At 34.8% G+C, this 24,225-nt stretch overlaps 1 protein-coding gene across 1 annotated transcript in view; it reads right to left on the bottom strand.

Annotated features, from left to right (window-relative positions):
* The window catches only part of LOC109112782 (FERM domain-containing protein 5), a 103,262-nt gene that overhangs the window by 15,982 nt on the left and 63,055 nt on the right, over positions 1–24,225 (bottom strand). Inside the window, exons 2-7 of the mRNA XM_042743958.1 lie at positions 11,838–11,942; positions 9,476–9,518; positions 8,294–8,372; positions 3,378–3,475; positions 2,327–2,450; positions 334–421 (exon numbers count right to left, since the gene is read on the bottom strand). Of these exons, the coding sequence (XP_042599892.1) occupies positions 334–421; positions 2,327–2,450; positions 3,378–3,475; positions 8,294–8,372; positions 9,476–9,518; positions 11,838–11,942 (537 nt within the window). The remainder of the gene's footprint in view (positions 1–333; positions 422–2,326; positions 2,451–3,377; positions 3,476–8,293; positions 8,373–9,475; positions 9,519–11,837; positions 11,943–24,225) is intronic.

The raw sequence follows: 24,225 nt of genomic DNA, 5'->3' as shown, positions 1-24,225 counted from the left end.
TGGAAACAGTTGTGCTGCTTTAAATTTTATGGACACTCTGATAATGAACAGCAAAAGAACAGCATTTATTTGAAATACAAATCCTTTGACATAATTATTGTCTTAATTGTCACTTTTGATCATTTGATCTCTCACCATGAACTAAGTAATTAAACTTTTTTTTTAATATGAAGTCATAAAATAACACTGACATGCAGACTTGCAGCCATCTAAATGGGAATCTTTTCTGTGTTTCCTGAACATTCTGACATTATAAAACTTTGAGAAACTTTTACACAATACACAATAGCTTTTGGATGCAAGCTGTAAATGCGTCAAATAGAGTCATCTAACCTTGCACGGATGAGGATCCACGCCGTATGTTTCAAGCATTTGTGCTTTCTGCAGGAACTTCAGTTCAGCTGTTTCTGGAGTTTGACCTCTGCAAAACAACACATTAAAACACCATCTGTGTCATTCAATGGTGGAACAACCACAGCAACAGCACAGCAGAGTCACCAATTACATTTCAGAACTGATACACTGGTGCCATTGGTATTGGACTGAATCCACATTCCAGTGGTTTTGTAGTCATCATATCCTGCAAAGTGGAAAATTGCTATAACTTAAAAAGAAAGGCATCCGAAACATAATGCTAATTTGAATATGAAAAAATGCATCTATTTTGCCCCTTTACACTTGAACGACATTGATTAGCGGCCACTAAATAAAAAAGACGGTTTCAAACCAACCAGACGGTTCAAGTATCGTCACTCCAGGAAACCTCTTACCAATTCATGTTTTATTCAGCACTGGCCATTTAACATTCAAGACCTTAATGTAACAAGACAGCCTGGCTTGTATTTCAATGCAAATCAAAGAAGAAAAGCAACCCTTAACACTGTGAGACTCGAGGACTGATTTACTGGATCATTTTGGAGCATCGCTCTACATTTCCAACATAGTTTCCATAATAAGACCGATGGGCCACCTCTGGTCATAGAACAGTCAAAACACAAGAGGGCAGCAGTAATCATGCTCCTGTTTGGGGGATCATCTAGTTTGGTGTGACCATAAATTCCAAAGTGTAGATGTCACAACGCCTTATTTTCATGTGCCATCCATATAAGAACAGTCAACTGCTTCTAAAGACAAATTACAATCCTGCAAGTAATTAATAGACTAAATCCATCACTAAACCCATGATTGTGTGGCCGCTTACAGTTTATCATTCGTTGGGCTATTATAGTTGCACTTGCTCATGTAAATTTGGAAAGAAAGTACTGCTTTGTCAGTGATGGCCTACAGATTTGTGCCATATTAAAATGACATCAGATCTGACCTACAATGCTGAGGGCCAAGACTTCACACTAATGACACATTGTGTGATCGAGTGTGTGAATGCATCTTTGAGAGATAAATAAACAAAAAGATAAAAATATAATTTCAGCATCTCAAAAAAGTCTTTATGTCTAGTTAACTTGTACATACAGGCTAACAATGGGATGAAGGCATTAAAAACAAAATCTTGTGCAAAAAATCTAACTTTGTGGTAAAATATGTTTAACATTTAAGGTTATATAAGGTTAAATATGTTAATTTCTACATGCAATCCCATTCAAAAGTTTGGAGTTTTAAATAAATATCAATAAATATAATGGTTTCCACAAAAACAAAGCAGAATGGCTGTTTTTAACAAGGACAATAATAAGAAATGTTTCTTGAGCAGCAAATCAGCATATTAGAATGATTTCTGAAGGATCATGTGACACTTAAGATTGGAGTAATGATGCTGAAACTTCAGCTTTGCCATCACAGGAATACATTTCTTTCTAAAATACATATTCAAATTCAAAATTAGTTATTTTAAATTATAATAATATTTTAAATATTACCGTTTTACCACAGTTTTGTAATGAAAGCCGTTTTAGAGAACATGAAAAACCTTTCAGAAAAATCTAATAGGTCCCGAACTCTTGATTGGTAGTGCATCTTAATAAATTTTCAACATTTTAAGTTGTATAAATTAACAGTAATGTATTAAATATGAACATCAATTAATAATAAACAATAGCATGTTTATAGAATGTAAAAAAGTTGTTCATTGTAGTTCATGACACCCTAATGGAACTAATGTTACCAAAATTAACCTAAGTGTCACTGAAAACATCAAATGTCAGAATAAAGACAAGAAAAAATGTTAAAAGAAATAACTCAATTATTTAAATTAGGACATGCACACTAAGAATATCTGATAGCAGATAACAGAAATACACAAAAAGCAGAGATAAGGGAATTCTTGAGAGACATTTCCATACAGAGAAAGGAGGGGAAAGGTTACACATACATTAACTCGGTCTTGTGAATCTCTGCAATCCTTCTTTCCAGCTTCTCCGAGTGCTTGGGGAAGAACTGGAACTTTGAGCTGTAGCCCTCTGGATGCTTTCCTGGGTCGTAGTCTCCAATCTCAGCTGCAAAGTAGTCATAAAAATCAATCTTTCATCATGCTACCATTCATAGAGTCCAACCTCAGCATTAAAGCAGACACATAAATCAATCTTTCATCATGCAACCATGTTACTCAGATGCATTTTAGATGACATGTGGGCATGTTGATGTGTTGTCTTAATGAACATCCTCTGTGAGTAGAAGTGTTGGGAGCCATATGTTCTCTTAGTAGGCAGGATGTAGGGTTTTGTGGATTAGCATACAATAATAGCATTTTCAATATGTCGTTTGCTTCTGCACTTGGTATCCTTAAGTCCTGACCATTGCTCTGTGCACTGAAGTGATTGAACAGTGCATCTTTAATTCAAAAGTGTCGTCCAAAACATGCCCCTGACCAACCTGTCAAAGAACATCACTGTGCATCCTGCCCTCAGAGCCGCTATATTCCCTTCTCATCTGACTGAACCTCAAACATCTCTGTAGACTATAAAAGTTCATCCATTTATTTATTCTAGGTATGAAAATATGTTGGAATTTCTAAGGGAAAAGTGTGCAATTTTTTTTTTAAAAGATTGAATAATAAATGAATATTTTTAAATTATGCAATAATTAAAATTAAATTATAATTTTGTGTCCTTAGAAGTACAGTTAGGGGCCAAAGTTGCATTTTCAGCTGCCTTTATTCCAGTCTTCAGTGTCACATGACCCTTCAGAAAACATCTAATATGCTGATTTATGGCTCTACAAACGTTTCTTATTAATATCAATGTTGAAAACAGCTGGGTTGCTTAATATTTTTGTGAAAACGATGACACATTTCTATTCATCAGGACTCCTTGAAGAATTGAAGTTGCATCCTTGTTGAATAAAATAATCCCAAACTTCTGAACGGTAGTCATCACGCAGATTTTCTATTAGATATTCTAGGGTCACAGTTCATTCTACGTTACCTTGTAAGATGTAAGCTGCCAACATGGCAGCGTCAGACGTTTTGCAGAGGAGACGACCGTGGTACAGATCTCTTTTGATCTGCAGGAAGACGAGATACCTGCAACCAGGAGAAAATACCTCATGCATTCCATTATCCTTCACATTTTTGTTGGAGTATGTAAATAAATGTTAAATGTTAAGCTATTTGTCTGTAACTATTAATGACGGACACAGAGGTGCAATGTGAAATTTCACAGTAGGAGAAAAAAAAATGTATGCGGATTCAACTCGATCTCGAAGCATGCTGAATATTTCTCTTTGATTTGGTTAAAATGAGCTCTCGGAATGAATTGAGAACAGGATTTTTGTTTTGGGAAAAGATGCCCTAAAGCAGACTGCTGCGTCAAAAACTTCAGCAGTCAAAAACACTGCAAAACCCAGACGGTCTTTGTCCCTGGACCTAACATCTGTCTCACTGCGGTATAATGTTATAAACCCAGATGCTACTTTTTATAATTATGGATTTAGAGCTCATAGATTATATTTTAATGGAATGTAAAGAGGACATTGTACTGTTTGCTTTATGTGATGAAAAACTTCTTTTTGGCACTGTTACATAAAGACAAGAGCTTCCTTGTGCACCAGTGTCACATTTTCTATTCATAAATCAATCCAGTCCCAATCTGGTACTTGGCTCTTTTCACCTTCAGTGCAACAGATGTCCCATGAGTAAAGAGCGACATGCTTGTCTTTAACTTCTCAAAGTAGGCCAGCCCAGCTAGAGCTAATAGCTTTTCACTTAAGAGGCCATAGGAGCTAAAAATGCAATTATGTTCCCTGAATACTCTCTAGGTGACAGCAGCTAAATGGCAATTTCTATAGCCACCAGTCAATTTCTGGCCTACATATCGGCTTCCTTCTTATCTGTAACCTGCCATTTATGGAAACACACTCTACGTGTCAGTGTCATTTGGTTCTGGAGAAGGGCAGGCCAAATATAGGAACAGCTAAATGGCAAAGTATTGGGCTGAGATGCTTGTTTTTGCTCTGTGTAATATGCACTCTACTCAAGTTATTTTCCAATAATCCAACAATCCCAGAAACTGGATACATATTACTAACATGAACATAATAATACTAAATCATCTCATTATAGGGAGATGTTATTATTAAGTGTCATTTTTATGCTTGTAAGTTTAAAATGTAAATAAAAGGGTAAAATATGATATAAATTATATTAAATATCAGTACAGTACATAAAAGTATAAATTAATTTAAATTAATTTAAATTAATTTAAATTAAATTAAATTAAATTTTTAAATTTTAAAAATTTTAAATTTTTTACATTTTAAACTAAAGATTTAAATAAACACTTCAAAAAGTTGAATTTCATAAAATTTCAGACAGGTTTATCTGTTGCTGCATGAAATTCTTAAAGGTATTAATTACCAACAACTTTATTTTATAAGACTTCACTAAGACATATTTATGAAAATAAGTTTAACATGAACTTTTATGCAGTATGCTGAAAGAAGTTGATATGTCAAAAATATAGCATTATATCATTAAAATATATTTTTAGCCATCATTTAGATATAACATGGAAACTTACAATGCATGATGTGATGTTAAAGAATAAATGGATCATGTGCTGCTTTGCTACGTTGCAAATATGCATTTTGGGTATGAGTGACTTGTTTGCCATGGAAATTGAGCTAATGACAAATGTGTGCATGGTGTTGAGCAATAATCTCGTTTTAGGACCTAAGAATTTCCAAACCTGGAAAAACTCAGCATGGATTTACTGTGGAATTAATGAGTGGCAGAAGAAAGCGCAGAGAGACAGAATCACTTTTTTCAGCTGTGACACCCTTGCCTTGAGGTGGATACATTTCTTTCTCTTACAGGGACTATGCTAATTCTTCCATTCACTCCAAATGATGTCCTTTTCTTTCAGACAATCCCTCTGTTTCTCAGCCATCTCCCTCATTAGTCTTCCTGCTCCTTCTGTCTACCTGCCTCTTTCTCATCTAATTTCCTGTCTTCAACTCTATGTTCATCCTCTTGTTTCACGTCTCTTTTCAGCTTCTCCTCTCATTTCAGCGTGAGTTATTACTTTGCGTTCCCCACAAGCATTTCATTTCATAGTACAGTAAACACTAGCATCTCCCCTTACTCCACACATCAATCTATACTTGAACACAATGCGAAGTGCCCATATGTCAAAGTATTTAATGTCTGCTACTTATATGCACACACTGTCATTAATGCGGCCCCTCATTAGGTTATAAGAAGCACAGTATCAAAAGATCTTGTTTCAGGTCGAGTGTGTGAATTTCTGGGTGACCTCATTGCAGACTGATCGAGAAGGGATGAAAGAGGTGGAGAGAGACACTGTGATGCTGGCCAAGACTTTGCTTGCTAGAGGCTAATCATGTATCATTCAGAGGAATCTGTTAGGAGTCACTGACCATACATCTTTCCTTAGCGGTGAGTGAGAAACAGCTTTGAATCTTGAGAGTAACAGCAAGATGAGAGTCACATAGGCACTTGTAAATGTTTAGTTTTTTAAAGGGGTCATGAACTGAGAAATCAAAATTCCCTTGATCTTGTGATATTTAAGAGGTTGTTTTACTATAAAAGTAAGTTTCAGAACTCAAAATTTTCTCATTATTCTAAAAACAGCTTATATTGAAGCCAATCTGCCAAAACGACAGCTTGTGAAATGTACAACTCTATGATGCAATAGTGTGGATAAGCACCGCCCCCGAAGAAAATGATCAATGCCTGCTTCCACATCTCTGCCTGTTTAGCTCCACCCACCGATTTGTGCATGTAGTATAAATAATGAGAGAAGGAAACGCTGGTCAATGCAGGAACTAAACGATAAAGATGGCTCTGAAGACAACAAGATGCTTTACAGTGCCAAGTAGGGATGTAACGATTCACTCAACTCACGATTCGATTAACAATTTTTAATTCAACAACCCAATCCACAAATATTATTTTTTTACAAAATTAAAAAAAAGACAAATAAGACAAATTATAAATGAAATGTGTCCTTTTATTATTGCTTGGGCAAAATGCTGCACGTTTTTTTTTTTTTGTGTGAAATTGAAATATAAGACTGTAATATACTAATATAGCACTTGCATATTATTGCTCTTTTGTTGGTTTTGATTGCTTCTATTGTCCTCATTTGTAAGTCGCTTTGGATAAAAGCGTCTGCTAAATGACAAAATTTAAATATAATGTAAATGTAAATAACAAAAATTTAATACAAGCCCCAAATCAAATAAATAACACAAATAAAAGAAATCTCTTCATATAAATAAAAATTGGCTTTGTCTGTGCTCTTTTCATTTAAAATGAAAGGCAACCACTGCATTTAATCATGATCCAAGCAAAGATGCTGCATACATGCAACATGAGCAGTTTTTAATCTAAATTAGATCGTATGTTTTTCGAAATTTGAAGCAAAAACAGAATGGTTTGACTTTTTTCTTTTTGTGAAACTATACATAAAAAAATATCTGCATGAAACAGAAACACCAGATGAGCTGAACGAGACGCAGATTCACTCTCTGTCAGCAGGTGGCGCTTAAAGCGTTTTCTTGGTTTCCGCTGTAAACAAAGCAGCGCTGCACTTATGAATTTTAATATGCATTACAGAGGCAAGATGAAAAAAAAAATACGATCTAAACTTTTCTAAAGATAGAAAGTTTCCCTCAGACATGCATTCATATAAACTCCTACCCCTAATTGAATTGTGATTTGTTTAGCATCTCAACCGATTTGAATCGTCACATATTTGAATAGATTTTTAACCAGCTTGCGGTTAATCGTTACATCCTTAGTGCCAAGTTGTGAAAAAAACACTCTTTGCATTGTCTATCTTCTGATCCCAACATTAGGAAAGAGTGGATGAATTATTTTTAATCAAGATCCAGACCATATTAGTAAAAATTTGGTCCTTTCTTCACTTCATTTATTCGCAGATTCGTTTACAAACAAGGCACAATTCGATGCGGAATTAAAAAAAAAAATTGAAACTGAAAGACGATGTTGTGCCAACTACATTATATTGGATCCGAAAGTAATGGTGCACCACTACATGATCACTATTGCTTTGTCTGTTATAACAGATCATTTGAACTGATATGTATAAACATTTATGTGTTTTTAACTGAAATCACAGCAGTATCCATCTGTGAAGGACGTTGGCTGTCAAACACACACAACTATTAGCCAATCATAGCAGTGAGCGTTTACTTACGAATCTACAATCTGCCATGCCTATTCAAACAGAGCATTTCAATGAGGGTCAAAACAAGATGAAAAATAGCCTATTACTTCTGTTTTTTTGTTTTGTTTTGTTTATGTAAAAATCTTGATAACATTACAAGTGGACCTCAGACAACAAGCACTTAGTATGTCCTGACTAGTTGTTAGGATATCAGACAAAACGACTATTTTCTGACAGGATCTGGTGTCTGGGGCTGGATCTAATATTTCTGTCTTAGAGACTCAGATCTAACAATCACAGCTTATTTTCTGCAATAATCCAAAAGCCAATGGAAAACTCCTTTTGAATTTTTGGGCAAGGCAATTAGTGTGACGTTAATTAATGGGTTGGCCAACAAAAGTACATTATCAATGCAGCACTCTATTGCAAACTGGCCATATTGGGCAAAAAGAATCACAATGTTTCAAAGCCAGTATAAAGCAAAGTTGCATGGCTTTTTGGTGCTGCCAAACATCTGATGTCGTTTGGTTTGTAATGCTTAATCAAAGCAGAGCTTTAGGCCTACGCTTAAAGGAATCCTATCCTTTTATGCGAGAAACTAAGCCAGCTCTGTAATCAGGTGCCATTTAATCATGTGATTTAGGTACTGAATGCAAAAAGCAGAATCCTTTCATTGTGGCAGCTCATACCTGGTGATCTCCTCCTTTAGAGCAGCAGGATCTGGTGGGTAGAACTTTACCCGCAGACACATGGTGAATGGAGGTTGTGCTGTGTGGAGAAAATGAACATGGTTGAGAACTTGCTGCCTTAACGTAATACATATACACAATGTGTACTGTAATGCCTTAATCAAAACATCTTTAAAAACAAGTTTACTTGAGAAGCAAGATTGCATCACGCTATTTTGCAATATATGAATATACTTGTTTTCAGATAATATTTCCTGAATTAAGTTTATATTTCTACAATCTACATATACAATCTGCTAGCGGGATAAAAAAAAAAAAAAATTTAAGATATATCGGACTTTGTATACAGTAATTTGTAACTGTGTTTCAATATACTATAATAAAATATTATTTTGGAGAATTAATACTAAAACTGAATTCTCACTATTTATACCTTATAGTTTCAATTGGACCCCAAAGTACAAATCATGCAGGTCAAACGATTATAAAATCAGCTGCTGCTGAATTTAACATTCAACAACTTTCAACAGATTACAGTTTCACATCTTGTGAAGTCAGGAAAATTATGATTAAACAGAGTGCTTCATAACAAAATTAAACAATCTTATCATTCTATCACAAATTCAAATAAATGTATTTCTAATTCAAAAAAATTAATCATCAATTAAACTTTTAATCAACAAGCAAAATCAAACAAATAAGAAATTTTTTTTTTGCTTTTTAAATTTTTCTGTACATTCTACAATTATGTGAAAACAAACCTTATCTTACGCAGTTTTGCTTCACAGGTAGATGTATCTTGCTTCAAGGATGGAAAAAACAATCCTTAAAAAAGTTGTTTTTGCAGTAGTTTGTTTGAGATCAGAACCATACAAAGTGAGTGTTGAGTAAAGGCCTGTTCATAACAAAGACGATAACTATAATCATAACTATAAAACTGTGTGTTAGTCTGGATGCTAATATAAAGGTTTAACACAAGGTTTCCAGACCCACTGCGTGTCAGAACAACATCATCACTTTATCAAATGACAGCTCCTATTTGAGATTGCAGCATTTCTAAATGTATAGTACCCATGAATCCCATTAGCATGCTTCATTACAGTCACCATAGTGCTGTTGTTCATAATTGCTCCATTATGGCAGCTAGCACACTATAAATAAGATCTGACTGATGATACTTACATTTCATCTGCTTAGAAATTGACTTGGTGAACTCCAACCAGTGCTAAAACAACAGAGGAGAGAGTTTTATTTCCACGCTCACACACACACACACACACACACACACACGCACAAACGTATACTGACAGAGCACATGTACACACATATTACATCTATATTTCATCTAACACATAATTACACAGGAGCAGGTGGTCAGTGTGGGTAGATTTACAGAGATTTTATATCAGTATGAGTGTGAGATGGGGGCAGGGGAGATATATTAATCATTTCATCTCATTTCTTTCTTCTCCGGAGCGAAACATTAGCACATCTTTGACGTCATGCTGAGATTCTATCACTGCTATTGTGTGCAGTCTCAGATAAGCCAAATCAGCCAAACTGAGCCATTGGATTTGAGGAAAAAGTATATTTGGGTCTTAGTGCCAGTAGGCTAATGTCTAGAAATAGCATCAGGCTAGATTCGATTTCAGATTACAGTGATCTGAAAGCTTTTTGGTCAAAATTCTTCCTGAGACATTACCGTATTCTGGACTGTCAGCTAATCTGTGCCATATTTGGCCAACTAGGAATATACTAAAGGGAATTGTGGGCACTCAGTAGATGCTAAGGTTGTCCCAGTGTGTCGTCTACAGCATCAGTTAGATGCCCTCATTATTATTTATGTCACTCAATGTGAAAAGCTCCCAAACGGGGTCAGTCAAAAAGACTCTAGAGTATGTGCACTGTCAGGTTTACACTTAGTGAACACAGATCAGCACAGATCTGTAATTCTAGAGATAGACAGTGTTACAGGAGCTATACAGAATGTTCATCTAGAATTTTACATTTTTATATATATATAATTTGAATCTTTTTTAATGAAAATTTAAAATATATATTTCATATTTACATTTAATAATTTGTTAGTATAAAATGTATTTTTAACATTTGAAACAGTGTTACTATCATTAACTAAAGCTATAAATAACTGAAATAAAGCTGAAATAAAATATTAGATTATATAACTATTGATGAAATGAACAAATATTAGATGAAAAATGTAAACCTACATTAGAATAGTAGAAATTAGAAAGTTTGTCTTGGCACCTAACTGATATAAAATAAGTTGAAGTACTAAAATTGCTGTAACTAAAACTAAAATAAAAATATTAGGCTAAAAAGAAATTCCAAGTATTTAAACATTGAATTTTTTGTTAATATAAAATGTCTTGTTTTAACATTTGAAGCAGTGTTGTTATTGTTAACTAAAACAACTAAAATCTAAAATCTAATATTCTGTTCATTGAAAAAAAGTGGAATTAAAATAGAATATTAGATAATACAAATATTAAATGAAATAAGAAATATTAGATTAAAAATGTATGTAGAAATCAGAAATGTTGCTTGATGCAACTGATGTAAAATAAGTTGAAGATGAAGTACTAGAAAACCTAAAACTGAAATACAAATAATTTAAAGCTAAACAGAAATATTAAAATGTTTAAAAATGACAAAAGTGCATAAAAATAGCGAAATAAATTTTAAATAAAAACTAAAAATATAAAAATAAGTACATTCAAAATAGAAATAAACAAAGATAGTATATAACAATACTAAAATATTTAAAATATATTTAAATACAGATGTTTTAGCTAGTCTTTTCACACAAAAATACAATCACTGTCTATATTAATACAGTATTTTGTGATCAGCAACAGTATAGAAACCTTAAGAACTATTCTAGTACCGCTAACAGTATTTCTAAACTTAGATTCATTTGATATTTACATTTTGGAAGCAAAGTGGCAATTCTGTATGTTTACAAATACTGATATATTGATTATATGCATGAAACATAGTATAGGGCTACTGGAAGATTAGTCTCTTCCATCAGAAAACGTAGTTTATATTAATTTCACTGCACTGAAATTAACATGGAAAACATGCACTTATTTTTGTGTGAACTGGCCCTTTAAAGCAAAAACTATTAATCTGAGCCACATAAAGGTCTGAGGGCCTGCCCTCAAATGATTTACAGTTTTCAAACCTGTCCTTCTAGAAGGTTCATTCCATCAGTCATCAGTTCTGTCTCTTTCAGTGACACTCCCTGTTTACTCCAGAATGACCCTCAAAGTCAGTCTGACTGGTGCAGGATCAATACAAACACAGCCCACCCATAACATGCATGAATTCATCACTTATTAGCCATCACAATTCACAACCAATACGCTCTAAGAAATGAAAGGCTCTTTGAGGATCCTGACAGATGCAGCTTTCTCCTAATAAAAAGGCTGTGGACACGAATGCTGAGATGATGAATTGGTGCTCTGCATTACTGTTGACCTTGGACTGTTTGACGCAAGCCACATGGTGGGACACTCACCCGTTGCTTATCCGGATCGACATATCTAATGCCAAAATAGTCCTTCTCCAGCAGGTTTAGATGGTGGCAGATGAGGTCGAACAAATACTGGCCTTTGGCATCCCTCTGAAAAACAAAGAGAAGAACAAATGATCAATAGAGCAGAAGTTTATTATTTGTCTGGGTACTGGTTTATTTTTGGACCAAAGAAAAATGTGGAAGAACTGAAGAAGACCAGACAAACATCCAATATTAAAGCAAAGAGAGTCCTGCAATTTCCATTTCTTTCTCATGACCTTTTCTAGTCATATCATTAGATTTCTTTAAGTAATTCCAGAGACTATTGGGATGTACTTCCATTTCTACTTGTGCCAGGTATCAAGTCGATATTAGTGTTTAGTGTACATTTCTCCAAAATCAGACTAATTTTATCAAGGTGAAGTTCAGCATGTTATACTCTACAAAAACCATCATCTAGCCAATTAAATATTTTAAAGCAGAGCAGAACTAAAAACATTTCAATTCCCTATAGAAGTTTCCATGAATTTTTAAATGTATCACTCATTTTGTAGATTTTTCCAACCCTGGAAATCACACGTGACTATAGAAACCTGAGAGTCTGTCCAAATAACTGCACAAGAAGGAGAAACAGATGAAAAAAAAAAAGAGTCTCCATGTACAGTACTATTTCGTCACTATTTTGTTACTGTACTTAATAGGTAGTTTGCAAAGGGACACAAATTCTATACAGTGTTCTTAGGTCTTTCATAGTCTAACTGTGTAAGTCTAGGCTGCACTCTAAACTACTCCATAACAGAAAATGAGTTGGGAGAAAGAAATAAGATTCCATAAACCTGAAGTCACTTTTTCTTTCTCAGCCCACCTCTAATACCACACTCATTTGCATTTGGAATCCATTTTCCCTCAAACTAACAATATCACAGCCTTTCGCTTTTGCAGTATTTTTTTTTTTTTTTTTTTTTTTTCTGGAACTGTATGTGATCAGAGTTTGAATTGCAAACCAAAACAATTCACCCTCAGTAGCAAGTCTTCAGGCATGAGTTATTTATTCTGGTTTAAGACTTACTGTAAGGACTTGGCAAGTCATATGCATCCAAGACAACTCATTTTGTTACACTGAGCTTGGGTCAGTATGAGTAAAGTAAATGTTCAGTCGAAGGTATTACAGCTGATCAATGAGAATCACAAGAATTAAACTACTTTAGAATCAAAAGTCAAATTTGCATTTCTTTGAAATTTCAGGTTGCTCTTTTAACTGAATAGTTGCCCCTGTGAATCACTGTTTACATGCTACCTAATAATCTGTTAATAATTTGACTGCTAGCTTAATTTGAATGATATGGATCCGAATAATGGTGTAGATCTTACAGAATCTATTAAAGGGATAGTTCACCCAAAAGAGTTGTTGAAAAAAGTCATTATTTTTCTTTTCTTTGCACACAAAAAGTATTCTCGTATAGTTTCGTAACATTACGGTTGAACCACTGATGTCACATTTTAACGATGTCCTTACTGTTTCTGGACCTTGAACATAGTAGTTGTGTTACTGTCTATGGAGGGTCAGAAAGCTCGGATTTCATCAAAAATATCTTGATTTGTGTTTCGAAGATGAACAAAGGTCTTACAGGTTTGGAATGACATGGGGGTGAGTAAAGACAGAATTTTCATTTTTGGGTGAACTGTCCCTTTAAAATAATAAGTTTATTCAGGTGGATGAGAATCTGTAGATAAGCACATTCAGTAATAGAGCTTAGTCAGTGTAGCACCATATTTAATTTCTGACAGGAATGAAAACATAGCTGTGAGGGATAGAAGTACAGTGCATTCAATGCATTATTCATCTGACAAAACATCTTTCCCAAAATAACTTTCAGTAGACACAAACTACACAAACCAGTTTTGAAAGTTGTGTTTTGTGAAAATTACATGATTCTAGACCTTATACAGCGCAGGCCATTCTTAAGACTGTACATTTACCCCTCGCAGCCTCGTTTTCATCAGCATAAATTTCAATATGGCTTCTAACCCGATCTACATAAAGAACTGAGGTGAACAGTTACTCTGCAGCTTCTCCAGCAAGCATGATGTGTGATGTACCTCTCAATCACAAAACCTCTGGAAAGCCTTTAAAGATGCTTACATAATGAGATCAGCCAGCAGACAAGCAACACATTCAGTCAATTTTTTTCAAGCCCTTGTGTGGAGTATGAAAAGGGAAAAATATAAAGGTCAAACACAAAATACAGCATTTTCATCAGTCCAAACAGCTTTGAAAGCCATTTCTAGTTCATAAATGCTGTTATGGAGGAGCCATTTTTGACAATAAACATCTGAACTTACTAATGTAAGGCAACTAGAAGGGCAGAAGAGACTCACGCTGGTATGTTTACTCTTGGAAATCATTTTTAGTGTTTAAGAAGGAGCAACAGACATGGGAAGAGTCATTCTGTAGCGATGCCTGAGTGGAGTGACCATCTGGCTGTGTGCACTGTGAGACAACCCAGCACTTAAGAGTGTCTCACACACACACACACACACACACATATACATAGACATACACATAGAGATATGGAGCCTGATATCATATTCTGCATCTCACAAAAATTGTCAAAAGACACATTCCAGTTCTCATCTCAAGTTCTCTGTGTAACAATTATGAAAATCTTTCAGTAGAAAACTTTTATGGTTCTATTTCGGGTAAATGAGCAGATGGAGGGCAGTGGACCATGAGCGCATGCGTCTGCCTGATGCCAAATAGAACATTCTGTGGGTGTCTAGAGACGGCTGGATAGCTGTATAACACACAGCCTTTACACAGGACTGCTGGAACCCAGTAAGACTGCCAAAGGGGACAAAACGGGAGAAAGAGGTGCCCCTATTTGCGAACAGGTCAGACCACCCCCGCAGAGATGCAGAGATGTACAAATCTCAGCAAGCAGATGAGGTGAATATTTATTATTATCATTAATGTGAGTAATAATAATAATAATCTATAGTACTATATAATAAAACACATTCATAAAAAATAAAGAAATAATAATACATATATAATAAATATTACTACTATTACAACTATTATATGTATTATTATAAGTAGTAGTATTACTATTATTATATTTAAGAAATCCAATTAAATTATTATTAAATTATTGTTAATAATAATAAAACATATGTGACCTGGACCACAAAAATGGTATTTATACATCATAAATATATTTTGGGAAAGATGTTTTCATTGATGTATGGTTTGTTATGATAGGACAATACTTGGCCGAGATACAACTATTTGAAAATCTGGAATCTGAGGGTGCAAAAAAAAAAAACAAATATTGAGAAAATCGCCTTTAAGGTTGTCCAAATGAAATTCTTAGCAATGCACATTACTAATCAAAAAATACTTTTTGATATATTTTACGGTAGGAAATTTACAAAATATCTTCATGGAACATGATCTTTACTTAATATCCTAATGATTTTTGCCATAAAAGAAAATTTGATAATTTTGACCAATACAATGTATTGTTTGCTATTGCTACAAATATACCTGTGCGACTTATGACTGGTTTTGTGGTCCAGGGTCACTTATTAAACATTATTATTATTATATTTATTATTATTATCATGATCCACACATTAAAATCTTCTTTATTTTTATGTTGTATGCCTAGGTTCTCCAAAGGTGCACTGATATTTTCTACAATCTGACCAATTATAACACCGAATCTGCCATTTTTGCCCATCAAACAAACTCGTCAAAAAAAGGCGGGTGAGTAGATTACCTTTGGTGGACTTGAACAGGGAAAGTAGTGTGTATTAACGTCCTTCCTTAGTTGAAACAAGATACCTTCTGATGTTCATTCATGTTTATTTCATGCTATAGTAAAGAGTAAGAGATTATCGGATCACGTGCCATACAGTGATCTGTCACAACACGTTAAAGAGTCACAAAATGGTATTTACTGTTTGAATTTCTTTAAAAAAAATGACAAAATTTGACAGCTGAGACTTTGTTTCATACCTAAAGTAACCTGATTGTTGAGACAGTTTTCTGTTTGCTCCGCGATGGATTTTTCACTGTGTGCAAACATAATGTGTGTTGTGAGAGCGACATGGCTTGTCCATAGTAGTCTCAGCCACGGACCGTTGGCTAAACGTCTGATGCATATTGCACACAAAAGTGGAAACACTTCAGGAGTTTCGTCGTCGGATTGGTTGATTTATACAGGATTTCCGGTAGACGTGCTTGTCGCGTTCTTTAACGTTCCGCCTGGAAACAAAGATGTCGTGATGCAAAACCCCCTCACGAAAGAAGAAAGCGTTGTGTTTACAACTGTGACGACGAGTGCTTATCAGGATCAACTAAACACTGGATTTTCAAAAGTATGTGAAATATTTAAAGTTCATGGCATAGAATCTTTAAAATACATCCGAGAGTTTTACACACCAGTCTGTTATTGTGGCAACATTTCCACACCCTGAAACGTGATGATGAATGAAACGAACTGTGATTGGTTGTTTGACTTATCGGTCAAACGGCCTCATGGGCGGGCCAATGAAAGCTGCAATGAATTCCAGACCTTCAGCCATCAGTCTGAAGGTCTGGTTATGCGAGACTATAGCAACAGTAACGAACGGGGGCAGGTCTTTGCAAAGGGTTAATCAGACACAGCATTAGGTGGTGAAGTGGTAAAGGCCTGACAAAAGGGCCTGGACTAAGTCTTTGGCAAATATATATATATATATATATATATATATATATATTATATCTATATATATATATATATATATATATATATATATATATATATATATATATATATATATATATATATATATATATATATTATGGACAGTAACGTTCACATAGCTCAGGGTTAGTTACTTGTCAGCAGTCAGACAAAGGCCCTAAGGATTATGGGAGAGCGCTAGCCCCTGTCACTTCTAAGCAGGTTCCCAACTGAAGGCCTATAATCCATTATGGCATGCCTGCTTACTGGACTAAGGCTAAAACAGGCAAAGACACTCAAGCTTGTAACACACATACACGCTTCTTTCGAACTGAATGTGTAAAGCTATGATTGAGTATAATTCATCAATTGTTATGAGAGATTTATGTTCTCCTTTTCACTTACACTGCCTCCCAGTTTAGCCACTAAAGACGCTTTGAAAAAATTCCACTTCCCCAGCACACAAATAATAGAGCACACTCAAATGCACACCATCCCAGCCCATGTTTTTACATGGAGGAGAGAGCAGAGCAAAAATATTTGTGGACCCCATTCATCATCTAACGGAGATGGCTGGACAACATTCATTGTTCATCAGGCTGAATGTGTAAGCAGCCACTTAGCCAGAGATAACACAAAGGCAAAATCATTTATCTTGGTTAATGAGAAGACTGTATTGGAAATAACAGTGCTCTTTGTCAATAAAACATTACACCTTCACCCCTACAAAGAACAGATGAGGGAGGCGATTTCATGTTCGCCATCAGTGTAGACCGCATAACAATTAAAAGCATTAAATCAAAGCATTTTAATTTCAATTTAAATTCAAGCATTCATTTTTATATCAATGGCAGTTGCTCAACTGGTGCAGGACCATCTGAAATTTAAATGTGATTTAAAAATAGCAATTTGGCCATGGTTACTCATAAGAGACTTCTTCCAAAACCATTTAAAGAGTCAAAATCTTCTCAGGGGTAATTAAAAGTAACAAATCATGTTAAAACCTCTCTTTCATTGGAAAATTAAACAATCTTTTAACAAACGTTAATTGATAATTGCCTACAACTGAGAAGATAGTGATGAACCTACATTTGAAAATAAACCTTTCAAATCACCCTTTAAGTTCAGAAATATATATAATAGTGTTTGTGTGTATTGTTTATGCTACTACAAGTTTATTCCTTCAGCAGTGTCTCTTCATGAACCTTTTCTATCTCTTCAGCATCCACTGGCTGTTTCCATTTCCCATATAATCATAACACCATAAAACTTTCTCTTTACTGACAGCTATAATCCTTTTTATTTCTCTGCATACCGTACATGACATCATTAGCAAGAAAAGTCCAGCTCAGTGCAACTTTCAGGAAATTAATTAGATATCAATATCTAGATATAGTTATATCATGTTTAATGAAATTTTGAAAAAAGCTCATCTGAAATCAATGGCATGATACAGTACAGTTTAATATCACTGTTTTCCCTCTCGCTGGTTAGCACTCCAGATTCCAGTAATCTTTCAGTTGATCTCTTTGAAGAAAAAAATGTTGTTTTATAGCATGGTGGCATGCTATAAAAGCTGCTAAAATATTGTATGCTTATGTGCATGGATCACTAAGAAAAGCCGGTGTGGCTGCAGGCCAGAGGTTTTTTGTTTGGAGTTTCATTAGAAGATTGGTTGCTGGGGTTTAAATGATGGCAGTGGGTAATGTACCAGACTGAACTATAATTTCCAGTTTCACAGCCTTGAGCAACAACCAGAAGGTATAACAGATAAATTAATGAACTGAAAAGAAAGAAAGAAAGAAAGAAAGAAAGAAAGAAAGAAAGAAAGAAAGAAAGAAAGAAAGAAAGAAAGAAAGAAAAAGATTTGAGAAACAAGTTTGCTGCTTGTTAACTTTAAAATACAATTGCTGAACATTTTGTTTCTACTTAATTCAATCATACCCAATCTACTTACATATGTAAAACTGAACTTTACCTTCTTTCTTTTTCAATAATTTTAGTTCCTAACTTGCTTTGCATAGGGCTGGATCAGAAAGTGTAATTTCATGTATTTCTAATAAAGGGGATAGACCTGTTAGTGTTAACTGTTCAGTTATGTACTGCAATAACTCATTTAAATGTCAAACATATTACTCCCTTTTTAAAAATGGACAAATTTTAAATATAATTTACCTTAATATAATTTAAATATTATTTATTTTAGTGTGTCATGGCTGTTAAATTTAGGTAGTCTTTATTTAAAACAAGGGATTTAATGTTCCTAAACAAACTGAGTGTAAATTGTTACCTCAATTTTTTAAGTAGATTCCATAGGTTAGTTTTTATAGTGAAAAAAAGAAAGGAAAAAAGGCTTAAATCTTGTCAGAGTTAGTCAATAATAAAAAGGTACAGAGTATGAAAAGTCATTATTTGTTGATAAATACAGAGTTAAGCAGTCAGCACATTTATCTAGGAGTTAGCATAGTATGTATTGATTGATTTAAGGTCTCCGGGGCACTAGCTTAGCATAACAATGGCAAATCAAAGCTTCAGATTAGCCATTTCAAGCTAAATACATTACCAGTGATTCATTCCCCCTTTCTCTCTGTAAGTTTGTTGACCACAGTTGAGGGTTCCTTACAATTTAAGCAGTTGCCCTGGGCCTTTAAGACATTGGGTCAAGGTATAAACCTCAGTCAGTGGATAACTGCTCCTCATAAAAAAATAAGGTTCCAAAGTAGCAATTTGCAGCGATGTCATGAAAGAACCGCTTTGGGTTCCCCAAAAAACAGTTTTTAAAAAACAATTTTTCCTTAGTGTAAAGAACATTAATTTTGAAGATCAATTTTCCACTATAAAAAAACCTTTTGTGCAATGGAAAAGGTTCTTCATGGTACCACAGATGGCAATAAAAAGCCTTTATTTTTTAAAGTATGTATTTGCGTGTGTACTGTGGCCCCAAAGTTCTCTGGACCCTTAAAAACTACTACATTTCATAAAAGTTTCATTGCATTAGATATAGGGGTCAACCAATTATTGACCTGGCCATTTATCGAAGCCGATATTAAGCATTTTTATGATTATCGGTATCGGCCATTTTCAAAACTCATTTACCGATAAAATAATTTAAAAGCATTTAAAGAAAATTTGTGTCTGAGCCCTTGTTATTCTTAATTTTGAAATTAATTTTCATTTTTACACTAGACATATATATCAGTTCAAAATATTGGTTTTCCGTCTACTTGAGCTGTAATAATCTGTATCGGCATGGGCCCTGAAAAACATATATCGGTCGACCCCTAATTAGATAATAAAACATCAATCCAACTGGCATACTGTATTTTGAAGGAAAGATAGCACAAGCTCAATTTAAGCATAAAATTCTCAAAAATTAGTTAAGTAAAAGAAGCTCTGCTTACATTGATGACTGTTTTACAATGCCACAATTTATGAAAGTGCAGCCACACCCACACAGGTTAAGCAGAATGTTAGAGGTGATATTACTAATAAACAGATAGAGTACTGTAAAGTGTTTTTAAGATATATCATAAAATGAACACAGTGAACCACACTGGAGTGTTATAACTTAGTAAAAGCAGGTACAAAACACCTCCTCAATCTCACAGTATAGTGCCAATAACACAAACCGCTGAAAACAATAAACACAAAACCTCTATAGACTGCGGTTCCTGCAACACGCTAATGCAATATGGACTTCTGAGGAGAGATGCGGCTTTCATTAGAGCTCAGTAAGAGCAGGGCAGCTGAGAGAAAAAGCCACAACCCCGGTGAGATCTCGAATTGCCGATATGCAAAACTTCAGTTCCTCAAGTGCACCGATCCTGTGATAGACAGCCAGACGACCATCTGTATACACCCGAGGGCCCACACGGCCCCAAGCACAGTACGATTCAGGGCTAATCAGACCATAGACTACTTCCTCACAGCTCCATATCAAACAAGACACAAACATAAGCAATATAGGGCAGTCTAATTCACTTTAAACTGGGACCGGTTTAACATTTATACTGCAAACCATAACACCTTCTCCAGCTTCCCTAAGGCTGATGATACACTAGGCAACTTTTTGAGCAATGTTGCTGGGAAAGTTTAGGCAAGGTTACCATCAAAGGGCAACCAGGTGTGACACAGGGCCCAGGGACCAGTCTAAATTATCCAGATAGAAATTCGTTGCCCATTCTCAATGTGAAAGTGCCTAAGCAACATTGTTTAAAAAAAGTTGGCCAGCAAAATTGCTCAAAAAGTTGCCCCGCATATCATCAGCCTAAGTTGCAATACTGAGTCACTAAACTGCACTGACAGAGGTTTCTCATTTCACACTCAGTGCTACAACTCCCAAAAGCAGCGGGGAGGATTCCCACTGTCATGGTGTGAAAGAAAGCAGCTAAGACTAAGCATACCCAAACTGGGCCATCAAAACACAGTGGGGCGGGTGGGAGAGGCAAGCAGGGGGAAAGAGTATGAATTTGCCCTAGAAGAAAACACAAGAAAAGAGATTCTGAGATACAGACATAACAACAGAGAGGGAACCAGGACTGTGCTTAACTCATCAAAAAGATCCTGTAACACACACTTACATGTTATGTCATCAGCTTAAAGGAGTGACTAATCATGACACTTGTTTAACCACATGAAATAAACACACTGTAAATAACTTAACTGGTGTTTCTGATTCATAATGCATGATGCAATTATAAATCAAGCAATATCTCCAAAAGAAATTTTTAAAATATCACTAAAATATATCATTAAAATATCATTGACATTTCTATTTTAATAAATATTAAACTGTTGTTTATTCCTGTGATGGCCAAGCTGAGATTTCAGCAGTCTTTACTCTAGTTTTTGATGTGACATGAAAAAATCATTCAGAAATCATTCTAAAATGCTAATTTAATGCTCAGAAAACATTTCTCATTACTACCAATTATGAAACAGTTGTGCTGCTTAATATTTTTGTGGAAACTGTGATATTTTTTCCAGGTTTTTTTTTTTTTTTTTTTGATCAACAGAAGGTTCAGAAGATCCTAATTTATTTAAAATCCAAATTTCTATATATATATATAAAAAAAAAAAAAATTTACAGTAAAAAAAGTAATTGCCATAAGCATGCATATATATATATATATATATATATATATATATATATATATATATATATATATATATATATATATATATATATATATATATATTGTGGTAAAACTGCTGAAAAATTTAAACATTAAAATTTTAAAGTACACAAAATAAACAACAGTTACAGTATTTTGAATTGTAATAACATTTCACAATATTACTGTATTTCTGATCAAAAATACAGTTATATTGTATTTCTTCTTTCAAAACCTCAAAAATCAAATTTCATTTATCCATAATTATAAAAAGATCGCATTATAAAGCAATTTTTATTGTCCAGGCTTCAACAACGTTCAAAGAACATTTCAGGTTTCTTCTCGCTCAATCTTGTGGGCAGAGAGAAAAGATTTCTTCAAAAGTCCAGATATTATGTATTTCGCCAGTGAAATGGCATTAAGGTCTATGAAAGCCTGCTTTCCATGACTCTGTGAATCATTTATGGACTAGATTGTGGATCCCTGGGGCATCCATTAAAGCTCTGAAACTCTGCACGGTACTACTCCTTTTACGCCTGCCTGCGCAGGGAGCCAGTCTCAGGGGCCAAATAGCTCTCTGCATTTTTATGGCTGAATTCACTAGTGGTAAGTGATCTCCCCTACGGCTGGGAAACACAATGGCAGGGGTATAGTACAGCCTCACTGTGGTATTTTACACCCCTTCATGAATCATCCTGAATAAGGTTAGAGTGTCACTTAGGTTGTGTCAGTGTCAAGTTCTAGGTTTGCTGCTGTCCTGAAGCGATGCTCTGGATGCTTCTGTGGAAAGAAGCCACTTACTAATCTTTTCTGGGTACAGTTACATCTGATTTTACAACTTTGTTACCATAGCAACATAAACTTGTCAAGGACAGCTGTACAGATTAAATAATTGCAAGTTTTAACAGAAGAAAAATATCTTATTTTATAAAATCAAAAGCTTTTCTGCATTGAAATCCCAAATCCATCACAAATGGTCCCCTTCTACTTTCTATTATAAGTGCTTCTCTGTAACCTCAATTTTTGCCTTTTTTTTTTGTCTTAAAGAAAACTACAAAGCCCCACACATGGCAAATCATGGCCATGATTTAACTAAATCAAGACTGGGAAAGACGTGGCCACAATTTAACTGAAGGTGTAGTCACATTTACCATTGTTCGGCAAAGTTTCGCAGGCAAATCTAATAATTTCACTAGGAATCCATGAGATTTCTCCATGCAGATTTCATAATGGGTTCAATTAAGGTAAGAAATTATTCAACTAAAATGAGGGAAAGTAGATGAGGAGAAGATTAGTAAACTTATTACAGCGAAGTTCAGAGAAGGACACTTCACGTTCAGATAGCAGATAAAGGCCTTGACGCATGGCAGATTCATAGAACACTTAAAAAATCAATAAGAGGTTATCACCTTCAGTTTAAGGCCACAGAATGAAAACCCAAAGCCACGTCAGCAACAACAAAAGCCTTCAACTACAAGCAGTCGATATCCCCCATAACATCTTTCAAAGAAACACCACACGACATGTCCAGGTGACACCTAGCATTGCTCCCACAGCGACATATTGAAGGTAATGGGCTATTTCTGTCTGTTCCCTCCCACTGACCTGACTGCTCATTAACATAAAGGAGAGCACAAGGGCTGAGGGGCTCCTGCTGAGTGGAAGTGACTTCACTCAGAGCACAGAGAAATCACACAATTCTGCCCACTCACTTCAGAAACGCTGCTGCTGGCTCCACAGATGGACACGGAGCTCACTGCACTTTTCCTTTGCTTGCATAAACAGTAACCTTACCGCATACTGGAGACACTGCACAAGGCCTTTTGTTACACATTTATAAGAGCACTTAAAGCATGGCGATTTATACATTTGTGGTTGACTTCTTTCAGTTACTATATTTCAGTCTTCATTGTTTGGTTTCTCTCATATCAAACCTTTAGAAAGTTATAGCATGTTTACACAAATCATGTCACATGTATAATATTAAATATGCAAAGACTCAACTTATGTTATCAAGGCAGTTTACATTTCATTTCTTAAAGGACAGTCCTATTTCGGTTTCTAGTCTAAGTCAAAATGCTTTGCATTCATCGAGTTTGTTGAGCTAAATCATTTGACAATACATACTCTTTTTCAATTCTAGGCTATAGTATTTTGCTCAAGAGTGCCAAGTAAATGAGGATGTTTCAGTGGGTGTTATAAAGCTTTGGGAAGGTTATAATGCGTGGGAAGGAGAGCTCCTTATTGTGTGTTTGTGAAGATAAGAACTGTAGATGGATACTAGATAGATAGAACACATTTCCTGCATTTCCTCACAGGATGAGTCAACTGTTGAAATGAGGCATTGTTTATTAAAGGGATTTTCAAAGTTTTTTGATGCTGAAGGTCCACAAATATGATAATAGTTTTTAGTATTAGTATTTAGATTAGAATTAAAGCAACAGCTCACCCAAAAATGAAAAATTTGTCATCATTTGTCATCAAAAATTTGTCGTGACTGTATAAGTTTCATTCTTATGTTGAACAAGAAATAAGATATTTTGAAGA

The sequence above is a fragment of the Cyprinus carpio genome, chromosome B18 (assembly GCF_018340385.1).
Source record: "Cyprinus carpio isolate SPL01 chromosome B18, ASM1834038v1, whole genome shotgun sequence".
NCBI lineage: Eukaryota > Metazoa > Chordata > Actinopteri > Cypriniformes > Cyprinidae > Cyprinus > Cyprinus carpio.
The sequence above is the reverse complement of the archived record's forward strand: the minus strand, read 5'-3'. Positions and strand labels throughout refer to the sequence as shown.